This window comes from Bombus vancouverensis, chromosome 11 (genome assembly GCF_051014615.1).
Source record: "Bombus vancouverensis nearcticus chromosome 11, iyBomVanc1_principal, whole genome shotgun sequence".
NCBI classification, from domain to species: domain Eukaryota; kingdom Metazoa; phylum Arthropoda; class Insecta; order Hymenoptera; family Apidae; genus Bombus; species Bombus vancouverensis.
Genome location: NC_134921.1, coordinates 11,044,528 through 11,069,299, shown reverse-complemented (window position 1 = coordinate 11,069,299; position 24,772 = coordinate 11,044,528). Strand labels below are relative to the sequence as shown.

Genomic DNA, 24,772 nt, shown 5'->3' with positions numbered 1-24,772 from the left:
TCTTTCCAAGGCAAATAACGCGTGACATTTAACGGCAAGGAGTCTTTATTGCGATATCTTCGATACAAAATTGAACGAATCGTTTAGAATCTAAATGAAATACACTATTAGACCGGCTTTAAGAAGACGCTAGCTACTACGATATAATTGAGTTATCATTTTCGGCGCACCAATTGAATCCTGATTGTTACTATCTAAAGCTTCGATGGGCAACAGAGAGAATTAGTAGAGGCAAAGATGTATCGTAAAAAGATAATCTCTCGTGAGTGAGCAATTTCTTTGAACGCAAGATTCGCGTTTCTCGCACGCCGTATATTGTCGCAACGTTCCTCGCAACGTGAGTTAAGCTACAAGACACTATCGATGTTTCTTTTCCTCTCGTTTTTATCGGTACCATATTTCCAGACGAAATTAGTTGCTTCGTTTTCTTGGTACCCACGTGTCCATCGATACTACGCACTTCGAAAAAAGTAGTTCTCGAAGGTCGCTCGATATGGAGATTAAGTCAAGGATAAGGCTATGACGATCAATCACGTTCGATCGCCTTGTTTGACCACACGACGCCCAGATGGGATGTTAATGACAGGTTTGTCGTTCGACTATTTGATGACACACGCTTGTAGATTATTTATCCGCCGGTTTGGTCCACTCGAACATGACCAACGTAGCTACGTTGCTTAGTTAAGCCTTACGGTATTGTTTCACCAAGGTTTGCCAAGGCTCGAAGATCGTTAAATCGATTGTCTCGTTTCTGTCAAACGAACTCGGTCAAAGAGTTCGCGAAAAGAAATGTTCAGCTGTTCGATCTTCCGGCTTGAGTCACCGTAATATCGAGCAAGGCCAAGTTCTATAATCAGTCTTCGTGGAAGGGAAGCGTATTTCTACGGGTTGATGTATTGGGGCATGGCAGGGCTGCTTTTCCTCCTAATCTTTCCATTTTGTTGCGATCCATTTAACTGGTTAATAGGTTTCTTGTTCGCGTCATTGTTTTTGCTAAACTTCTCCATTGCTCTGCTGTAAGAACCCGTACAAACTCTACCCCAAAGCCTTTTGTCATCTGCGCATTGCTTGTTCCTTCCCTCGCTCGAAGTTCTCTGAATCTCGTGCCTTCTCTGGATTTTGCTGGGATCTTCTTTCTCCAAGGACGCGTTAGATCCCGCTGTACCACGTTGAACGTCTTCCCAAGAAGTGTTCGCATCCGAGTGCACGCTAGAAGGAGTAGGGCAACTGCTTTCGCTGGACAAAGACGAGGATCTCGCGAAAGACGGCGGTACAACCAATTTCATCTTATGATCCTCCTCCTTGCCACTCAAATTCAAAGGTGGCTCGCTTCGAGCTCGAGTACTCGATCTATTTTCTCCCTCGTTTTTATCTTGATTGTCGTTCAAGATTACCTTCGCGATGGACGTCCTTTTTCTCAAATTTTCCAAGTTCTCCCTCGGGTTATTCTGAAAGCTGTCTACCCGTTGCAAGATGTCTTTCAAATTCACGTTCGCGCACTCTGTATTATACAGCGGTTTCGTTCGATCCAATTTTTGCACCTTCGAATTCGTTTTACCGTTCACGGATACAGAAGTTGCTTTTCTAGTCGAGTCCTGAGAATCGTCTTTGATATGGTACGCGACTTCTGGGTAAATATAATTTGGTAGCCTTTCTTTCTGACGAGGATTGGCAATCGTCCTTTGAGTTTTGTCGCTCAATGGTTCCATCGTGATCGACCTGGCTCCCTTCACGCATTGCTTGTATTTTTCGTCTATTGTTGTATCGACATTGTCTTGAACCGTAGCTTCTTCGAAGATACAGTCTTCGTTGAGACCAATCGACGATGGACTCGACCACTGTTCGGAAGACGATTCAACCTGCTCTTTATCCTTTCGATCCTCCACAGTTTTGCTATCCGGTTTCCTATCGTTTTTAGAATCACAAGCAACGTCGTTATCCTCGTTTTCGTCCTCGTTACCTGAATCGACCAAGTTCTTCAATATTCCCTCGTCTTTCTCGCTTTTCTTCCTCAACTCCTCCCAATTCTTCCGCGGCTTGTAACTCGTTTTCCGTCTAACGATCTTGCTTTCGCTGATGTTGATATCCGGAATGAATAACCTCAAAGCTTTTGTGCCGGTAGGAAAAGTGACTTCGTTCACTCTTTTCTCGGTCATTATCGCTTCCAAACTCGACCTCGAGGCGACTTCCTGGTGCTTGTTAAACGCCGATACGAGCTGCGCCACGGTGTACTTTGGCTCCTCATTTTCGGACTCGGTCGATCGGTCCTCTTTGTCGTCCGACGTGCCGGAATTGTTGGAGTGACTCGAAACGTCGGAATGTTGTCGTTGACAGGGTCGTTTTCTGGCCACCAGATTCGACACGTTATCGCGATTCACCGGTGTTTCGTCCGAATCTTCGGTTAACGTATCCGATTCGATCGACTTCAACGAATCGAAATTCTCCTCAGACTCGAAAGCTTGTTCCCTCGATGCTTGCAGATCTTTCGCGACTTCTTCTTGCAGCTCGGTTTTTCTCGATCGATTGTTAACTTGCTGCGTGACTTCCGACTCTGTCGCGGTCTTCCGCGAACATTCTTTGCTCTCTCCATCCAAATGTTTTTTCGTCTCCGTTAAACTGGAAACATCATCGTAGGATCGGTGTTCTCCGGTGTCGCACGTGGTTTCGATCGACGTGTCCGATACGTTGGACGTATCGATTTCAGCACCTAATCGTTTGAAGATGGGTACCACATCCTCTGTTTTGGCTCGTTGGTAGCTCTTCCTTCTCCGTCTGAGACACTCGAGGCTTCTGTAGATGTCCAAAACTCCTTGAGACTTGGACAACGATCTCAGCCCGTACAGTTTCTCCCGTGACTTGTTCATCACAGGATTTATCGTCATTCGCGGTTGTAAAGAAGCCGAGGTTGCGGAAGAGTTTTCATTGAGCAAACAGGCCTGTGACTGGATTCGATTTAGGCTTCGTATTCTGGACAAAAGTCCTCGACTAAGACCGTGATTTAAGTTCGCCTGTGACCGACTTTGCGCTCGACTGAGCAAACCCTGGGTCTGTTCTTTGTTCAGCAAGCAACTCTGGCTGGTGCAACTAAGATTCGTTCTGGAAGAGTTGAGACTCGTTCGAGAATCGGCTGGACTTGGGAAATCTTCGCTACCCTCGAGACTAGATCGGCTTCCCGTGAGACGGTGACTCAGGCACATCTCGCTTTGACTTAGCAAACAGTCTTGCAAGCTCTGATCGGAATGATTCGAGTCCTGAACATCGCTCGATAGATTCGCCTGACTGCTCGCCTGGCTCAAAAGCGCCGCTCTTCGCAGATTCTCGCGACTGACAACTCGCTCCAGAAGCACTTCTCTCGACTTCGACAGGTATCTTCGGAGATGTGGCGACGCCTGCGTAGGCGCGCCGCGTAGCCAATCGTGACGCAGGCATTGTTTCGCGGTCATTCGTGCGCTAAAATATAAGACAGTGGTTTTATCTTAATATCTACGTATTTCTTTCTCGAGTAGGAACGCAACTAACAATAAGTACTGTTGATAATTGAATAATTGTTAATATTTCAATAAACAGGGTGACTTTAAATATTTGATCAGAAATTTAATAATTGGATCAGAACGACGTTTCTCGCCCTTGTATTGCCCTCTTAGCCATCTTTTCCATTGCTTTTACGTTTCGTAACTCACCTCGGGTCCAGCACCAAAAGCTTCGCGACGAAATCTTTCGCCTGCGCCGAGATGTCGCCGAACAATTCCTCGGGAAAATCTACTTCGCCTAGAGAGATGTTTTGAAACGTTTCTTGATCGGTTTCACCGCCGAATGGAGAAAATCCGGTTAAAAGAACGTAAGTCGTCACACCCACGGACCTTCAATCGAATAACGTTATTCGTATATGATCGGAGAATTACATAATTGGGAAACTTTCTGGGAAAAAAGACCAAGATTACTATTTTTCATGGATTCGTCTGTAGGTCGTTTTTTTTCAGAAAATTTCTCGACCGTGTTCTCTATCGTTTACGTACCACATATCGGCGGCTAACGTGATCGGCTCGTAGTGCAGAATCTCAGGAGCTGAAATTGAGAGAAATCGTGGAACGTTAAGCGAATGTTATTTGGTTGAATGGCCTCGTTCGAATTCGTGATATCATCTAGGAACGTCATATTTTTATTCGCAAACGAAAACTGATCGAACCTCGTGGGTGTCGGTGGTCGAAGGAATAATTGAATTTTAATTTACTCTTTAAACGACAGTGACGTACACGGTATACAAATCCTGTCGTGCTTCGCCGTTAAAAATATCGAATTACGAGATCGAAATTCGTTACACGAGTAGAAAGTCGAGATTCTTCGCTTCCTTGTAATTGTTCTGTCTTTCTTTATAGTTGGACGGTATTCCTATTATAACTTCTCCATTCATCGATCCTCGCTAAAGATCCCATTACAATTTTTACCTTGGCGTTAAGTAGGCCGACAAAGATAAAAATAAAATAATCTCTTTCTCCCATCGTGTATAGTTAGTCGCTAGTCCGATACTCCGTGTGCATAAATGTCAAATGCTTTTTACATATTTAACACGCGTGAACGTCCGTAGTTTAATTATTAGCGGATAAGTTACCGAGGCATGAAAGGTTAATAAAATTCGCGAGGTGATCGAGTACGACGAGTTTTCTTGCGAATAAACCGAATAAAGAGCATCGGGACACGATCACGATGACTGTGCTCCTTCATTTCGAGTGTTAAGCGCGATTAAGATATTCAACGATACGCGCTAGCTCTGTTATTCGACGAATCGATACGATCAACGAGGATAATGGCGCGCGTCAATTATATCGTTAACTATGCGGCCTACGACCGAGCTCTTTTCATTGAATAAGCTTTATATGCCGTTCTGCTGTTACGCGGCATATCATTCTATTCGAGCGAAACGCGTCCTGAACAAAGAGAACGAGTCATCGTTCGTCCGACTCGAAATTAACGGCCGCACGAAGAATGCGTGCGCATTTTAATAGTTGGCAACGATCCATGCGACGAAACTCGATTTAATAGAATTTCGATGACTGTTCCCCTTTGCTTTCGCCTGGAAATCCCAATGTCGATGGGCAACGCGGTGACGAGTTTTTAGACATTGAGAATAAAAGTGAGCAGAAGAACGTGCCACGTATTTGCTAATCGCGAGGCAAGAATCACTGATTCAAGAGGCAAGAATCATTGATTCAAGAGGCAAGAATCATCAACGATGACAAGTTGGACAACGCGATCGCGCAAGGAAACTTAACGTGTCAGTTAATATCGATTATGTCCGCGATCTCGCTCGGACCAAAGATCGTCGATTAACGCGGCAAGATTATTAATTGCTGGCAATTAACTGGCAACTCGAGCAAAGTGCCGACACACCTGTTTACCTGTTTGATCGCGGTAAACTCGCGTTACAAAATAATGCGCTCGATACATCATCCGTGTAGCGATAACGCAGATATTTACAGGATGTTTCAAAGATTTCAGGCGGGGTTCGATGTAAAACTCTTTAAAACAAGCAACAAACAAAGATGATTAAATTGTTATCGATTTTTACTGAAAGATACATCTGTCGTCGCGACTATAAACGATTATCGAGGAGGCGCCAAAATGTCAAACGAGTACTCACGCTCGTGATTGATATAAGAGATTTGACGGATCTGTAGAAATAATAAGCTTGTTTTATATTTTTTTTTCTTTCTATTACGTGCTTTTAGACGTACTTCAAATTTTTGAAACACCCTATATATTTTCCAAGGGAACGAAAATTCGGAGGAACTGACGAAACCAGCTGGCTCGTTCCTTCGGATGGAAATCACATCTCGTTTGTCGGTTGGTTTTCGTTCGAGCTGTTCTTATTGGCATGCCATGAGATTGCGCGCGATAAAACTACAAAATGAAGTCGTCTGGCGAAAAACGGTTGCTTACCCACGTAATCCGGTGTGCCGAGGATTTCTCGGACCTCCGTCCCCTCTAATATCACTCTCGAGATCTCGAAGTCGCAGAGCTTCACCTCGCATTCCGGAAAGCTGCCCATCATTACCAAATTTTGCGGCTGAAACATAAAGCATCGACCGGTGAGTCGTTTCTTATTAGCTCGTTCGTTTTTTCGGTACCAATTAGCCGCCGTTAATTGACTCGTTAATTCAGCCCGAACGAGTCGTCGCTTTTTCTTCGCTTTAATTGAATTTCGAGCGTAAGTAATGCGTAAACAACGCATATGCGACCGAGCATATATATTTTTAACTCTGGCAATGAACGAAAAATGAGTTCGTTAATATTCAGATGAATTCGATTATAAAAACGGGTTCAAGCATTGTTCGAGTAATCTTCGTCGGGAAAATTCAAATGTCTTACGTCATTTCGATGAGTTAATTTCCATATTAATTGAAATCTGTAATTAAATATTCGTTTCTAGAAGTTTCTTGAGTCTATTTCGTTTTCCAATCTTTTTGTAACTAAACCTAGTCAGGATATTCTATAGGTAAAAATAGGAAAGAAACAGATTTGTTAAGTGGTTAAATAGCAAGTTAAATAATAGGAAGAGAACGATGCTTGCTCTTCCGATATAAAATCAAAATTCCCACCTGGTAGGATAATAAATTCCATCTCTGAAATGGAATCTAGATAAAAATCTAAATAGAAAATTTATTTCCCCGATTACAATTTATATATATTCGAAGTTTAGCTATCGATCTTCTATAAAAACATGCATTTGCATCAACATCAGTCTAGCAATTACATCGATTGTAAATCTATCTTATCCTATGGCACAGCAATCACAAGATCTTGTTACTATCGTTATAATTTTGTTACAATTTTTTGACAAAACGTTCACGATAAAACTTCTTGTAATATTTTGTATCTTCGCCCGTAGATCGTTCTTCGCAGTTCGCCCTGAATAAATTTTCGTTCTTATTCATACTCGGAGAATACATTAACAAAGTTTGCCTGGAAAAACACCCTGTATAAAAATCTTCCGATAAACATTCTGCCCATACTGCGCCGGTAGATCGATTCCACTTTACGGTGATTCACAATTATCTTATTTCGTGAATCTCGTACTCGATGCGATGGAAAAAAAATCAGCTATGCCCGTTCACGTTCTTCAACGTCGTGCGCTTCGCGAATCCTCGATGATCTACGCGATCGATAAAAGATCTTGGGAGACTTCGGTCCATGCAAACGAGGCTACCTTAAACAACATCACCAACTACTAACGCGAGTTAATCGCGTCGCGTCGGATGTCGTCGTTCCTTTTACGCGTCGCGTCGCTTGCTCAGCGGGATATCTTGTATTTCTCTACCGTCACAATGTCGAAGCTGTCCGAGGATCGTCGAGCACGTCGTTAAACGACGCTTTCGGAGTGGCTATCGCGTGAAAAGAATTTTGTACAACCTTTTTTAGATCGTTCGTAACAAGCGCGATCATTCCACGTAAATTGCGAGTGTTTTAGATTTACTGTATCGTTCACCAGATACGATGGTTCAACGTCAATAGAATCTCATTTGTACAACACGAACAAGCAATTCATCAACGAATATTTCTCGTTACAGGCTAATAAGGAAACATCTACAACGTAAAAAATTATTCAGATTAGCGTCAATTGCAGGAAATCTTTTATGCTTATCTTTCCGCATATCTTATTGTCAATGAGAATAAAAAATAACGTACATGTATACGACACGGATGGTTATTGTATCAGTTAGGCGCTCCATCGTGAATGCATTCCTCTCGAGCGCAGCAGAGTTCACGCCTGCCGTCGACGTAAAGTTAGAAAAGCCGGGATGGAAACTGAGACGAGAGAATGGGAGAAAAGGGCCGCGCGCTAGTACGAACAGCGTGGTTCGTGATTCGCGCTTCATCGAGGAGTACATCGCGATCATTTACATAAACACGGTAGATGCTGTTACGATAAATTCGTGCGCGCACAGCCAACAGAATGGAATATTAAGTTTCTCGTTGAACAAGCTCGCTGCGATCGAGGCTGCGATCTCTGCTGCGTAACCGTCGACTGTAACGCGAACGCGATTTTTCTCAAACGAGAGGACGCTTACGCGCTTTATTTGCACGACGAGAGTCGCATAAGAATGCAACCTATATTCGATCGAGCGCCGTCTCGCGAAGCCTAGATTTCCCAACGGCCGGTTCTTCGCGTTTCCTTATACACGTCACCCGTTGCGATTTCCCAGCCTAACAAGTACACACGTTAGAATCGCGATCGTTACGCTAGACCCACGCCTGTTGCCCGATCCCGCGCTCTCGAATCGCCGCTTAACGATCTCCGATCTACGAAATACACGCCGGTTACGTAAGCGGCTCTCTCGCACGGGGACACCGCTTATTCCTCTCGTAGAATCTTCCTGGCTTTAACGTCCAGGTCCTTGGAAGATGTGACGGCGTGGGCGAATCTGAATATTCAAAGTATCTCTCGATAGTCCCGGCACGCGGCTAATAAATAATGACAAAAGACGTAAAAATAATTCCTCGGTCCGCTAGATGCGCAATTCAGCGAACGACTTTAAAGAGGGACATACGGTGGCTCGCGAAAGTGTTACTTAACACAGGGAAATTTTTATCGATATGTTACGTGCGTCGAACGAAAGTATTTAAAATTTCATTATCATTGATATATTTTTCGCTGTATGCTGCGTATTACGTACATCTCTATTCTAGATTGCTGGATCGAGATTAACAGGAAAACGACTGATCGATCGGAATTTTAAATTTATGCAAACACGGGTGAAAATTGACAGAAATTGCTTGTAAGAGTTATTGAAAAATAATGAACGAATAATTACGCGTTTCAGGGTGTGCTCGGAATATCGGTATATGTTGTCGATATTTCAAGGTTTTCAACTAAAAGGATCGATATACATTGTCAATAAAATATCGTCGATATTTATCGACAAGCTGCATTTTCGTCGTCAAGAGCCTTGAAATATTGACAATGTTATTGATTGTCTAACAGCGCCGTAAGATTTCAGACGACATTGTAACTCTTAAGGATTATTCCAGTCTGCTTAAATTTACATAAATGTGCTTATCTTGTCCTCTATATTGAAATACAGCAATAAAAAGAGAGTCGTCTTCTACAGATCGATGATATTGTTTAAGCTTCATGACTTATAAGAAATGAGATCAATCATGACAAATTTAATCGTGTTCTCGAATACACATGTTTCTGGTTCACCTCTTTCTCTCTCTCTTTCTCTCTCTTTCTCTCTCTTTCTCTCTTATTTCGGGCAAGCAGTCTCGAAGGAATCGAATCGAACGCGTTTCGAACGGACGTAGCTGAATCCTACGCGATCGAATCTCTCACAAGATCGACTCTCGCTACGCTGACCAAACAACTTTCGGCGTGGGCCGGACCCTCGTGTAACATGTCGAAAATCTCTTCTCTCCTCGATGTGTTTGCCTCGATAAGAAGGTATTTACACGACGGTGAACTGTTAATTTTGTTCCACGTTGCACGATTTTAATCGAGTTAGTATAGAAACGGAGCGGCCTTATTAAACATCCAGGGTTTCCCTTTTATGCGTGGTCGAAACGAGTCGCCGAGGCGTTTGATTAAGTTTCCTCTCCTCCTCTGTTCTGGCAAATGTCGCGAGACACCCAGAGGTGCTCCAGTTACGGTGAACAGGTTAGCTGCCTCGTATCTACGAACAGAGATAGTGATTCATCGAGCTCCGACTATCTTGTTAACCAGAATGCGATTGTTCCTTCACGCTGGGAACGTGGGAGCTTCGTTTCTCGTCGCGGTATCTCTCGAGGATCGATCATCCCATTTGCCTCTTCTAATCGAGACGTAACAGCGAAGTCTCATAATCTTTCGATCAATTCAAGTAACTTGAATCATCCTTTCGAATTTTTACGCCGGTTTTCAGTTAATCGAGTCACTTTGACTTGAGCAGGAGAGCAAGCCACGAAACGCTGTATTAATCGCCTTGAAATATGCTTTAATCTTTCACGAAGAAAAATTGACGAACGAATCTTCTACGAACGCATAATAAAATAAATGTTCCAGAAAATTCAGAATTATAGTACGTAGTTCACGAATGAGTAGATCATGGATTTTTATATGTGTTATTTGTTATCCGATGTGACTTTAGTAGTACATAAACGCGCACATTCGCGATATTGAAATTGTAAAGAGAAACATTTAGAAATTAACCTACGATATGGTCATTCTACAGGCGACGGCTATCTCTCTAAACAAACAAGAGGCGGAGGAGCTGCGCGTCGCTTTACAGCTGTCCGCTAACGTAACGCGCGATTCCTTCCTTTCTCTTTCACGGGAATTTCGCGAGTTATCAACAGTTGCTCCAGTTATGGCGGTCAGACATAGGTATCGAGCGTCCAGCGAGATAGGAACCGGGTGTGATTCACCGACGAAGTCTGGGCGTGGTCGCTCTACCGCGAAGAGCGTGGGGTCTCGCCGCGTTCTGTTTTTCCTCCTGGGAATTGTATCGATGCGATAGCTGCGTTTTTAACTGGCGAAAACCTTGCTTGGACATTGAATTTTCGATAGATCGGTCGGTCGACTCTGAAGCCTTTCCCGTGGCAACGTTTTCGATCGGTGAAAGTAAGGACGAGATCGAACGGAGAAGTTCGAACGCTTTCTACAAGACGCGACGCAGCAGCATCCGCTGTATTCCTCTGTTTATTTTTCCATCTACTCGTGGTATCTATCTATCTCGATTTTTCTGCTACTAATCAATTTTTTAACATGGAGGAAACGACGCCGGAAGAAATATTCAGCGAATCCCTGGAACACTCCTTTCCGAAACGACAACGTTAAAGAATAGAATTCGGTACAGTAAATTCCTCGAAAAGAATTGCGAGCAAAACGTTGCGTTCACGTAGCATTGTCTTTTATTTAATTAAGGATTTAAACTTGTATGTAGAAAGCTTATAATGAAAATTGAGAATTGTATAAGAGAAAATAATGGGAATTATGACTTTCGCCAGTCAGACAGCCGGTTTCAAAGACCATAGCGAGGCGAGGCGAGACAGCGTATCGCCTGGGGTGCAGTTTGCACCGGGAGACAATGTAATTGCATCGATTCGGCAGTGGATACAAAGAGGCGCAGCTGGTTTGCACGTACGGTCGCCAACACGGCAATGCATCGCACGTCCCTCGCCTGTCCTCTCCCTTTGATACGCGCCCCACTACATATATCCAAATACGGCGGTCGAACATTTATGGAGCGTTGGAATAATGCGAGTATCGTACACGACGCACGCAACGATCCTCTCGGTTCGTAGCAGCCCGCGAATCGTGAACCGTGGATCAGCGATCGGGGATAGCGCGCGATCTCCAACGCGCTCGAGAATTTGCACTGGCCAAGGTTGTTCATTGCCGCGTTTCTTTCACGGCGGATTAAACTCAAGAGTGTGAAGATCGTAACCAATTGCCAAAATAGACTGGCGAGGAATAGACTCGCGGAGAAGACTCGCTGTTGCTTGGACTAACGCGTTCGCTGTAACCGACGTCCTTTTCAATTAATTCCACAGAGCTGTTAACATAGTCGTATATAGTCTCGGTTCTTGCGTGCCTCGAACGATGAATGGACAGTGTGTTAACAATTTAATCTTACTTTCACGCGCATGCCAACGTTTTTGTCTAATCTCATCGTTAGTTTTAACGAACTGAAACAATTTCATCTTTTAAGGAAAATAAAGTCGAAGCGAGATACCACGTACTTCAATAATATACACGAATTGTAGGACATTTACTGCAAATGTATACTTAGTAAAAAATTAATATGCAGAATAAATATTGGTCTTAAACATGCAACGAACGCCAAAGATGGTCTCGTTAGATATTGTGGCCTATTAATACAGCGAATAATTGACTGTTCGAGATCTTGAACATCTTGTAATTTCCACGTACATTTTGAGATTTAGTGATTCAAACTCTAACAATATGCCGATTATAGTTTTGTTTCATTAGGGAGCCAATGCAAGGTGTTTTTGCATGTATAATATATTCATAGAGATTTTCTATGAATGTTCAAATACTTTCGTGAGCGAATTTATGTACTTGTAGCGTAACACAAAGCGTATATCAATACAGGTCGTGAATTCGGCTCGGATAGCTGAATAAATGTAAATAAGTTTGCAGATCCTTGATAAAGGATTCTCAACGAGATTTACGTTGTCGATAAAAGTCGGCACGCGCTCGCATCCACTCGCGGCGCACGTAAAACGCGCGGGCAGGCGCCTTGGTCGAGGATGTTGTTCCGTGGCAAAGGCTCGTCGACCTTTCGCGAATTTCTCGCGAGGATAACAAGAAAGAGTCTTTTTTTATCCGTGGCGAAGAAGAAGAGACTCGGGTGACCCCGTGAAATCGAGTCGTGCTTTACCGTAACTCTGAAATTCCTCTTCTTCCGCCCAAACACTCGTTGCAGTCGCTTTTATTCTTATAAATAGACTGCGGTCGTTGATGCGACTACAGAAATGAAACTTACATAGAAACTTGTCCAATTCATCAAACGTTACAGTAGCAACCGCATATATTGTAATTACCCGCGACATAGAAACTAGCAATAGATTATTTTCTAAAAATGAACAGAACCAATTTTGCCCAAAAATAGCTGGCACAATACGTAAAGTCGTCCTCGTCGTCGAAATGCATGACTGTGATTTTCGAGTCAATTCAAGAAACGCATACATCAAGTCTATACACAAAGCACAAAAGGCAAGCGCAGCAAATGAATTACAAATACTGCTCTTGTATGTTTAAAGCAATAATATGCTCTGGCGCGTCACATACCCGTATATAGAATCTTTTAAAGATATTCTGCAATCGTATTATACGACCACCACATTATACGAGATCCTACTGCAATTTGAAAGTGTCCAGACATTTCTTCACATTAATGTATCCAAACACTCGAGTCTGCCACTTATACGAAATCCCACCTTAACAGAGAGAGAGACTCTGTTTAATGTTAAACGTCCTATCCCTTGTCGACGTCGAATATCATTCTGTACGCTGCTAAAGTATAGTATAAAGTAAAGCGAATATCGTGATGTATCGAGTACGGTATCGATTTAGCGTCAATCGAAGAAAAGCCAATATCCTTAATAATCGGTACCAAGTACCAAAAATTTCGTTACTTCGCATCGAGTGCTTCGATATCGAATCGATCGGACATCGTTAACAGTGATCGGTATCTCATCGCTAGTTACGGGTCGTAAGGGAGCCGTAAAAACTCGAGAGCAGTTTGTACCGAAACGCGAACCGACGAGTTTTCGCGAATGCCACATGCAACTCTTAATTACGTCGGCGCGATATTTTACGAGCGTTGTAGGTTCGCGTAAAAATCGAGGAAGCGGAGTTCGCCAGACTGGCTGTTATTGCCCGTTAAGAGAGACGATCGCCTCGGTGTGGTTCGAGCGACAAGCTGAAAATACAGGACACAGGCTTTATTCGACGACACGCGGCGCGTTCTCGCGCAAAGTCTTTTTTCCCCTGAGGAGCTCGCCGCCTAAAAGGCGTTTACGTTTCCGCGATTGCTGAAATAAAAGGCGCCCGAGTATCGAAAGGACGCAATAAATTGGCCGGCAACGAGCTGGAACACAGGGCCGCATTGGGCTTTCGTTTCCAAGCCGTGTGCAAGTTCCAGTGACTTTTTTCAGCGCGTCTCGACGCTCCATGAGGGCCCGAGTGCGGCCGAGTCGCGCGCTCCGTGTATCTCTCCTTTGTCCGGATACCACGTAAAAGGCAATTCCAATTTGTTTACCGGCCGTTTATAGCGGAATCGGCTTGCTTCCATCGGAACGCGATCGACCGCAATTAAGAAGCTGCCTTTCTACTAGCTTCGCGAATAGAAACGCGTCGTCGATGGTTAAATGGGTTTTCTGTTAATTAAAAGTGTTCTGTTGCTGATCTTAAAGGCTCGTTCGAGTTAAGTAGTGTAGGTCGGGACTGATTTATTTATTCGATTCTTAGTTACTTGTCTGTAGAAATATTCTTTCAAACTATCCATCGTAAGCTTCGGATCAGCCGAGTTAATCGCTGAATCGAGGCAACGTAAGTTCGAATATCTTGAAATCTCTGAACCAGTACAAAATTTCAATGAAACGTTTTATTAATGTAAATCTGCTGCAAGTTTAAGACGATGTTGAGATTATTTTAATTATTCCCCGACATGAAAGGAATTTATCAGGTAATATAAAAGAGTCCTTTTTAACCGGAGTTCCGTACCAGCTTCAAACTTTATTATAACATTATTTTGTTCGAAATTTTAGCACGAAGAATATGATAGCGTAAATGATCAGGTATCGTGACTGCGGCATGATCAAACTCTCAAACGATCAAACAATCAGTTAAACCTACATATTTATTTAGGTTTAGGTATAGTAAATGTGCACTATGTTGCGTTATTCGATATTTTCTATAACTTTGTTACACGATTTATGTACACTAATAAACGTTTCCGTACCTACGTAATCCTACCGTACTGACAAAGTCTGTTTGTTAGATGTCGAGCAACCTTGTATAGAATTAATTTTTAATACCACGTTCGTTACTATTATATAAATAAATCGTGATTCATCCACCGTACCGACATTCTAAACTTGTCTCTAGTTCTCGGAATGCTTTTATTCCGGGCAGTGTTTCCACTTTGCAAGATCGCGGAGCGACGGTCGAATTCTATGAATTCTTCCGCGATGCTACGCTCACGCTGAACTTTGAGAAAACTCGAGTACGGTTTCGGCTTTGAGAAGAGGAAATCGTCGGAACTATTGGGTGACGCGACGCCGAGCGAAGTCGATTCCGGGATCCGGATATACGAGAAGCGTGACAAGTTCGCTTCGACCTTTTATGGGTCGAACTTACCTTGATGTCCAAATGGGCGATATTTCTCTGGTGGAGGTAGGCGAGTCCTTCTACTAGCTGCCTCACAAAGTGTACCACGTCACCTTCGAGGGGCACCAAATCGCCGTCGATGAGCGTCTGTAGATCGCCACCAGGGGCGCTGGAAAGTTCAAAGTTCGATGAATTTCGACTGTTATAAATAGCCAACTATTTATGCTTCTATAGTTGTTGGGAATCTTAAAACGATACAAGAAGTTCCACTCATCGTGTTCTTCTCCTGTAACCTTTATACGTTCCCTAGAAAGATACTCACTATTCCATTACGAGGATAATTTCTTTGGGCGTTTCGTAGACATCGTGAAGTCGAATGACGCGATGCGATTGCGAGCAGAGCGACAGCAAAGCGATCTCGTGTCTCAGCTCGGCGCTGCAATCCGCGTTGAATCGGTTTCTCGATGAGTACTTTGCAGCGTAGAGGATACCGGTCGCCCGAGATCTGCATCGATAAACTTTCGCCCATTGTCCGCTGTGAAACAACATCGAATCGGTTATCGACCATTTTATTGCAAAATTGAACTAGTGTTATAATATTATTGGCAAGGTGATAGGAATTATGGTCATTCCACGAGTAATTATGCAATTAATTTCAAGTACTTGCTGTATGTAATTTTATTCCCTTTATTTCCTTGTGTTTGCATTCGATATCAAAGGATTATTACCCGTAAATAAACGAACGAAATGAATTAAATTAATCATAAGAAGAAGAAATAGCTAGCGAATGTCTATTATCAAGATTACTCGATTAATTGTTTTCTCTCCGGATCCGTTCTGCTAAATATGGTTCCACTGCAACCAGCGAGCGAGAACAAGAGACGAATCTTATCGCTAAAGCACACGAGACTCGTAAGAGAAAAGACGAAAGCAACTTCGAAATTTCGTTGGCCGTCAGTGAGATTTTTACGATCGTCTCGAACAATTCCGAGCGTCTCTGTTCGACAAGGTCGACGCCGCGGCGCCTCGCAAGGCTGCGCCCGCGACGCGTGTAAATCGACGCTGCGAACCGACCGCTTTTACGCGTCTCTGCCTCCGGTATCTTAACACGGCGAACTTTATTGCGCAAACGTCCCACGGCGCGTTACAGGCGACCGTCTTCGTGGTTCGAAACTCACGCGCTGTGGCAGCGTTCTCGAAAGTTCGAGACGCGAACTGCGGCCGGAACGCTTGCAACGCATCCCTCGTTTGTGTTATTATTTTCTAACCCTCTGCCCTCGGCATATTTTTCATTTCCTAATTTATTTTTTCGTACAATGCGACGACGAGAATTTCGAGGAAACATATATTTTTTAAAAATTCGTGATTTGCGTTAATTTAGTGCTAAATAATCACCAGTAATCTCTTTGTGTCCCATTAGAGGGAGCATCCGAGTTGTTTGCTAGTTTAACGACGGTCCCCTCAGAGGGGACACTCGAGATCAAAGGGTTAATCTTCCAGTTTATTCGTAGCTCTTCGTTTGCCTCTATCGCGAGTACAACAAACAAATATTCTACACTGCCATCCATAAATATTGGGTTCTATTGGTAGACACACATATTCTCTACCATTATCGCAGAACTTTAACAAAAGCTTATTTTATTTAATATCTCGCATTATACAGCACATACGGTGCGAGTAACTTAACAAATTTAGAATAAAACGATTAAAAAATAAAAAGAGCGAAAAGCATTCGATTTAAGTTAACGTCACGGAGTATTCAAATATTTATAGTCTGTGGAGTACGAGATGCTATCAAAAAGAGACTGGACTGGTTTCATAAAAGTTTTATTAACGAAATAACGGCCCAATTTTGGCTTCGGTTCCTTTCGAAGCGGTCTGTTCCTGCGCTAATACCGGAATGCGGAATGACCATCGTGTTGCTGCTCGTTAAAAATTTTCGTGTTGCGTAAGCCGTGTGCGCAGGAGCGTTGCCGTCACGCAGCAGCCAGTTTTTGTTTTTCCGCGATTGCGGTCTTACGAAACACGAAAATGTTTAACGGATAACGACACGACGGTCATTCCGTATCCTCCGTGTTCTCCAGATTTAGCCCCTCGGGACTTCCCCCTTTCCCCTAAAATGAAATCGAAGCTTCAGCGACAACGTTTCGACAGTGTGCGATAAAATACGGAAGAAGTGGCAAAAAATAATTTCCAAAAATCATTCGAGACGTGACAGAACTGTTGGGATCGGCATATCAATGCAGCGGTGAACTACTCCGAATAGAACCAAAGCCAAAACTGAATTGGTTCGTTAATAAAACTTTTGCGACAACTTTTCCGATTTCTTTTCAGTATCACCTCGTATTATATTGGAGCAGATGCTCTTAAACTTAGCGTATCTCGGCTTAGCTTTCCGGCAGATCCCCGGCTAATGTTTTCTCCGAGAGTATGCATCCCGGAAGTGTTCGCAGCCCGTAAATTTCCATGGAGAAAGTAGACGCCCTTGTGCGGCAATCGGCGAATACCCCTTCCCCTTTTACACCGCAATTTCACCGACGTCCTTTAGCCGGAGCAGATAAGCGCGACAGTCGTAACGAGCATCTGATAGTGGGTGCAATTAACTTTAATCGTTTCCAATTTGAACGCACTGGCCTACACCGGACTGACGAGCCTCGATTTTCCAGGCCCCTCACCCTCGGTACCGTGGCAATTTTTGCGCCCCGTTTGCCGTGGATTCAAGGCCCGTTTCTAAAAGTAATTACCAGGTGTGCTCGGCTGCTCTTGGACCGTCGTTTGCTCGCGATACCGAATCGAAATCACGCGCACTGAATCACCGAGATCGGACGGATACGGGGAGATCGAAGCTATATACGGCCGATTCTGTGCGTTTGTTCCGACAATCGGGACGATCAAAAGCGTCGGCGATGATTAAAGATCGGGCCTTCGCTGATCTTAGGAAAATATTCGACTATCAAAGATTCCGATAGTCTTCAGGTGATTCGACGATCGAAAGATCGACGAGTCGATAGTCTTGGGAAAATCTTGCGATCGAAGATGGAAACTTTGCAAAAGATAGCGGGAAAATTTGACGATCGAAGGATCAAGGATCGAATCGTCGGTAATCCTAGGAAAATTCGACGATCAAAGATAAGCAGAGATTGAAAATGAACGATTTGATAATTGGAGAAAAATTCGACTTGAAAATTCGATTGGAGAAAAAAATGGATCGGAGCATCGCTGATGATCCAATATGAAAGCATTGGCGATGTTAGGGAACTCGATACGACGAGACGTCATCGTAGAATGGTCGTAGTAGAATCGTATCCTGCAAGTTTTAAGGTGTATTATAATTATCGCTCAGTCGACATGTTGAGATGTCGAGTCCTCGAGTTCGCTGAATTATTAAGTCATCCTGAAAGTTTCCGCCGTTTTTGCTGTATCTGATTTTAACGTATAAATATTTCAAGTATGTACTATACAAATATGGTTGGACAGATTGTATCTCACACTTCCTTTGTTTAAAATAGTGACTAGCTGATTTTTTTTTATTCAGTATACTTTAAAGACCATATTTAGTCACGCGAAAGAGTAACAAGCGAGTCTTAAAATAATTCCAATTGATGTTTAATTTTTCCGTTCAATCGATAGCCTAATTACACTGCGATATATTAAAATCGCTCAGTCAATACTAAATAGATTAAGTATACATTTAATATTAGAAAAAATCGTATTTCTATCATCGAAAATTCTATTCTAAATAAATATGATTTTTTTTTTCATACAACCCAAGAAACATTCAGTCGCGAAAAGATTACATTCGCGAAATTAATGCTCTGGAAAAACGTGTAATCAATTTACGATATGGAAAATATTTTTCAAAAGAATCCACTTCCGCAGGAGTAGAATCATTTTAAATCGAACGGTTCGAGACTGCCGGAAACTTTCGAGATGACCTAACGTAATATAGTCGTCGTTTCGCGTGGCGTCCAGTGCGTTCCTTCTTTTTGCGCGAAACGTTCGTTTGCCTTTCGCGTCTCGGCCCCGTTTTTGGTTAGCGACAGCGCTCGTTAACGAGCCGGTCGCGACTCAAAAAAAGAGCCACCCTTTGAAACTTGCTAATTCGAGGCGAGTAAGTTTTGCAGATGCAAAGTATTAACGGAGTCGGTATCGCGAAACGATTTTGCGGCAGCCATCGATCGAGTCCGCTTCGTTAAAGATGCAAAGTCACGGTCGGCAATTGCAACCGTTACCAATGGATTATCGACGCACACTGACAGTAGGTTACACCGCTTGTTTAAGTTTGTATTAACATACTCGATAAATATGAGACGAAGTAAAGTTCAGCGGAATTAACGATCGGTGTGCGTCGATCGCGGTGGAAAGTTACGAGCCGAGCGATTCCAACGACCGACGCGATTTCATTTTTACAACGACCGCATCTGGATTGAGTTTCATTGAAGCGAAGCTATTATCGCTGAGAGCCTCGAGTACCACTATCGAACGAGTGCATGTCAACACGAACAACAACGATTCATTGGTGGACGTATAGAAAATTTCTCGATCGACCGTCAATGGATTTATAACGTGACGCTTTCAATTGAACTATTAAACGTTGTATGTTACGGAATAGCGTTCTGTCACTTCTACTGTCAATTTGATATTAGTTTTTGATGAACGTGTTTGCGCACTGATTTCCAAGTCATGCGTTAGATATACCAGTCGTACGTATTAGGATTCGCCGATGTACATATAGCACAGAGATTGAACGACAACGATTAAACAGCGAATTTACGACTATTGTTTCTGCATTTATTTTAAAGTGTCAGAAATTTAAAGGTATCAAAAATCCACAAAATACACCGATAAAATGCCCTGCATATAATAATTTGAGATCGAAACATTTATCCAGTTCTATTCGTAAAAATATCAATTTGCCCAAATCTATCATTCCATTCTCACAGCATATGCTTTCGAACGTAAAGCACTAAATAGAATAAAATTTGTCGAAACTCTGCGACAAGTGCAACGTATAAGTGTCCTAATATCCATATGACTGATAGTATACACACGTGAATATAATTAAAATCGCGCGAATGTGGAACGTCTTACTTCGCGAACGGCTTCGGGTCGATCTCGTAATGCTCCGTGATAGGCCCCGTCTTGACGACTCTGGCAAGCTGCGCCTCTTGCACGAGAACCAACCCCTCCTTCACGTGTTTCTCGCTCCACTGCACCCTGCACCTTCCTCTGCATCTCTCCTCGTTGCCAGTCCTATCGCCTCCGCGTTTCGCTTTCGCGTTCGCACACTTTGCCGACGATGCTTGCAAGCTTCGACGCTGCGGTCGTGGCGATGTCTTCCTCGCGGACGACATTGTCGGTGACTGATGATGATTCGGCTGATAAATCATGTTATCCACGCAAGATTCTCCTCCCTTCGTTGCCTCGAAAACTTGTTCAACGAACGCGATCGAGCATAACGATAGAGCCCGCTCGAGGAGGGCAGTTCGTTTCAACAGATGCGGTTTGGTCGATCACTACGCGCGACCAAGTCCCAGGGCATCGAGCGCTGGAACACAAATCGGATTCGTTAGAAACGATGTTCCACGTTGAACGAAATTCACCAAAAAGTCGTCTCTTGTATTTTGAACATTTAACTATCGACGTATTCGTTGCGTGTGTTAAGGCTATGGTTTCAATGGATAAGCGTTCTGATAAATCTGAAGATCGAAATGCGTGTACGTATTCATAAAGATCTACTGTTGCTCGCGAAAGTGATGCTCGTAGAAACACGTTGTGAATACCGTTGAATGTATTACGTGCGTTATATGAAGTATTTTGAAATTTCGTTAGCACCGTGATGAGGCATCACCGTCGCGATTACGTTGGTAAAGTTTGAAACGATTCTGAGAATGGACACAGAAACAACGAAGTTTCTAGCGCAGAGACGAGAAAAATATTTAAACAACCGATCATCCGTTATACTAGGCACTGTCTCATCGAGAATGGAGACTCGTTCTACCAACGAATTCCCGCTGTTTCTCCTTAATTAATTTTCTTCGCTATCTTTATTCGTTATTTCTATCAAAAATTTGTAATAGAATGAAACTTTTCCAACAACCCAGTGCATATTCGATCGCTGTGGCATGTTCGTCGGAACACGCGTCCACTGTAACCGTAGTAGCCCAACGCAATTCGACGAGTACCTGTGCTCGATTTCCCGTACACCAATACACGACCTCCGTTCCAAGCAAACGGTCCAAGTTTAGCGAAGTTACTTTCGATTTCACTTTGAACGAGCAACGATTGGGAACTCGCGAAACGCGGTCGCAACTCTCCAAATGGAGGGACGAGCCACGAGCAACGAGTCAAAAGTTCACCGAGCTGGCAGAAGCATCGAAGTTCGATTCGATGGGCTCGACGAAAGATGTCTGCGACGATGTTCGCATCTCGAGGCGAGCGACAGGGATCGTCGTCCGTTCGAGAGATCGCGAGCTTGACGGTCGAGCGCCGCGTCTGAAACTGGCCACGAGTTGGCGAGAGACCACAAGCTTCGACTTCGTTTCAGCTCGCTTCTCTTTTCTTTCTTGCTACGAAGTCGCTGGACCATAGACTACCGTTTCTCTCGTTCCCTCTTTCTTTCGAACCGTCCTCCTTGGTCGATCGTCTCCAGCCTCCCGCCTCTTCGACCTCTTCAGCTTCTCACTCCCTCTCTCTCTCTCTCCCCCCCTCTTTCTCTCTCTTTCTTTTTCCTCTGCAAGTCTTCGAACTCTCCACTCTCGTGTCCCACTCCTACTTGCTTGCTGGAGTGGACACGAGCGTCGTCGTTGCTGTTGCTGCTCCTTTTAGTGCTGTTTACGCCGCAACGCCGCTGGTGTATACCAGCGTCTCTGACGTAGGTGGTATCCAGCAGAGGCACGCGATCGTAGATGTCCACCAGCCGGTGCATTATGCATGTGCATAAGTTGCGCTCTCAGGGAAGGAGAAAAACTCGCGGCGATCCGAGTCGCTTCCTTCCTAGGTCCTGTTCCCGCGTATCCAGGCTACTGTCGTGTAGCTACGATGCGATTCTACTTGCTCTCTGGATCCTCTCTTGTCTCCTCCCTTGTCTTTTCGTGCTTTTTACTCTCTCTTTTCCAACGATCTACCCATCTAGTTGCGAGTAACGCCGAGTTTCTGCGAAGTGAAGCCGGAAAGGACGCAAAAGCACCGAATGAAGACAATTCAATGTTTATTTGGAATTTCGCTGCCTTAAAGATCATAGATTCTATATTTTCTAACGTACAGCGTAATTCTTGCTATGTAAAACGAATTCTGTCGAAATCGATCATAACGAAATTTGAATTGAAGTCTTTTTACATTTCTATTGTACCGTAGTGAACAAGATTCGATACGTTTCCGTGTATACTTTTTCTAGAAAATTCCTCGACTTGTTTCCTTCTTAATCAAACACCTGTACGCAGCAGACGACTACGAAGAACATAATGTCGATGGATCGACTGAATCGTTTGGCGAATGACGACTGTCGGAGAAACATCCGTCTGTTTAGATGGAGAGCTCGAGCCACGATAGTGAAACGAGATACGAGCACAATTGTAAAAGCGTTAATATGTTAATGAACGCGTGGGGGTCTTACCTTCGAGATTTCCATGCCCGATTACATCGCTTCTTGGAAACGAGTCGAGGTGTCGATCTCGATTCCAGCGGAGTACGCCGAGTTGCGCGTGCTTCGTCATATTTCCTACAGCGTCGAGCATTGTCTCCACTTTTCGAACCGTAAATTTCACTAAGATCTTTTTAATCGTTCGAAACGGGACTTCCTCGTCGGAACTTCTTTCACCTATATGGCAGATAAAGATTCCGCGTTCGCTGTTATGGATCGACTGCAATAACGACAAGGATGCTCGATCCCACACCGAAAGGATACGCAAAGGTCTTTCCTGATCGAGTCTTCTCTAAGGAGAAATCGATTAACGAGCCGTTCAAGAAGGTCCGAGGAATCTATATAGAGATTTTACTCGTTTGTTACGAGACAATTAAACGTTTACGAGGTGTTTCTCGTAACTGTAACATTGAAACGATGAAAGGTGGACGAACGTAACGTCCTGCATCGATACGAAAAAGGTAGAAGGTTCGATTTGCAAAAATATTTCGCATCTTTCGAACGTTTCTGTTTCCGAGGAAGACGCTGTTTAACGTACAATCGATGATGGCGTTGCAGAAGGTTGGATAGAATTTTCACTTTATATTGCGGAAACGATATCTTAGAAAATCTTAATACGTAGAACTATACGCGACAGCGTTTCTTTGTTGTATTGTCCTTTTACGTGTCGTTCTCTCACATCCGATATTAGTTAGAAAAATTCTGTTATTTACCATTTTTGGAACACGAAGCGAAAGATCAGTCTGGTGAGAAACTCGTGCACGTCGTTCTAAGTTCGTCTACTGAAATATTCGTCCGTCCTTCGCCGTTTTAAGGTTTCGTTTTGGCCGAGCCGCCACAGACCTCTCTCTTCTCGCTTTGTTCTCTGATTCAACGAGTTTTGTCCGTACTCGGTCGATTTTCCATCGTGTTTCGCCCCGGCCGATTACGCGGTGTGACACGCGCGAATCACGAATACGTGGAACGTCGTATTCGCGACAGTATTTGTTATCTAGCTGAGAAAACGTACATGCGTACGAATATCACATGATCGCGAGAGTGGTGACAAGCAATTAGTACCGACAATTAGCAGCGACGTGTTCGATCGCGATCGCTCCAAGGATAATTGCTCGCTTATCCACCACTCGTCTACTTTCAATGACGAATTCGCAAGCACTTTTTTGCAGCTTCCTATGACGTTCACCTTCGAGGCGCGAAACAAAATGTTCTCTTACGCGTCTCCCCTTTCACTGTACGTTAATTCGCCAGCTGTTCGTCGGAGATTCTGCGAAAAAAAAGAAATAGAAAACTATGAATACGTAACGTGTCCAAGCGAATGTTGCAGAGAACGCGTGAAATGGCAGACAGGACCTTTTGTCAGAGTCAGAGATGGCTTCATCGTCGTCGAGTAGCGTAGAGCTTCGATACGAACGAAGACCGGATCGTCAAACGAGAAACACATTGCAAAGTTCACACGACGTGTCTGTGTTTCTGACAATTCGACGAAATCGTAGCCGTTGTCGATCAGATTAAGCGGAGAAACAGGTACGCGATAAACTGGAAATTAGACATAGAAAGTTAGAACACGATATTCAGATTGCTTACTCGACGTGCTGCGTAGACACCTACCTGGCAAACTCTAATAAATTTTATTTTAATCGTCGTCATTCTGCGCTGTGTAACACGTACAACGCGAATTAACTAACGGATTTACAATAAAATAATTGGACGATAAAAGCAACGAAAGGCAGTGAAATTTTGCTAGATATCATCAGGTGTTCCATCGCTAATGGCCGGCAGCGTACGTATTTCCTTGGCGATAGCCAGTTCTCGATCAGTGATCTCGCGGAAAACCGCCATTTACGGAAAACCGCCATTAAAGTGGTAAGCGGGAGCGTGAAGCCGAGGCCGTGCATCTCTTCTCTCTGGACGAACGAAATCAATTACCCGACGACGATTGAACCTCGTCTGAACCGTCAGGCGAACGTCGCCGTGGTGCTTAATGATCTCTGTTTATAGGTTTACCCGGCAGGTGCAATAAATTCTAGCGGCGCGTCATTATTGGTACTCCGATGGCTCGTTATTCGCGGCAACGTCCTCGATTCGATACGTTGCGTTGACGCGTTTCGCCGGCAATCAGATCGGAACGTCTCACTTTTATCGCGGAAAAACGAAAACCAGACTCTTGCGGTTCGCCTTCGAGACAACGTCTCGCTTAATTTACGTCGCTCGCTCGATGAACGTTTAATGAAGAAAAGGACCGTTTAATTTCTGGAAAATGCGTGTCGACCAATAAGCGTAACATCGATAGGATCGCTCCA

The 24,772-nt window shown here is 43.7% G+C and overlaps 1 protein-coding gene across 3 annotated transcripts; it reads right to left on the bottom strand.

Moving 5' to 3' along the window:
* Positions 1-27: 27 nt before the first annotated feature.
* LOC117154669 (uncharacterized) lies at positions 28-23,472 on the bottom strand. Of its 3 annotated transcripts, XM_076622935.1 has the most exons (9): positions 23,186-23,472; positions 22,446-22,649; positions 19,922-20,378; positions 15,153-15,365; positions 14,861-14,999; positions 5,938-6,064; positions 4,017-4,065; positions 3,681-3,860; positions 28-3,450 (listed from the first exon to the last, which is right to left on the bottom strand). In XM_076622935.1, the coding sequence occupies exons 3-9, from the start codon at positions 20,218-20,220 to the stop codon at positions 882-884; spliced, it is 3,576 nt and encodes a 1,191-aa protein (XP_076479050.1). In that variant the 5' UTR covers positions 20,221-20,378; positions 22,446-22,649; positions 23,186-23,472; the 3' UTR covers positions 28-881. The 3 variants fall into 3 exon arrangements, with proteins under 3 accessions (XP_076479050.1, XP_076479051.1, XP_033185737.2); XM_076622936.1 differs by lacking the exon at positions 22,446-22,649; XM_033329846.2 differs by lacking the exons at positions 22,446-22,649; positions 23,186-23,472 and adding an exon at positions 21,016-21,531.
* Positions 23,473-24,772: the final 1,300 nt, after the last annotated feature.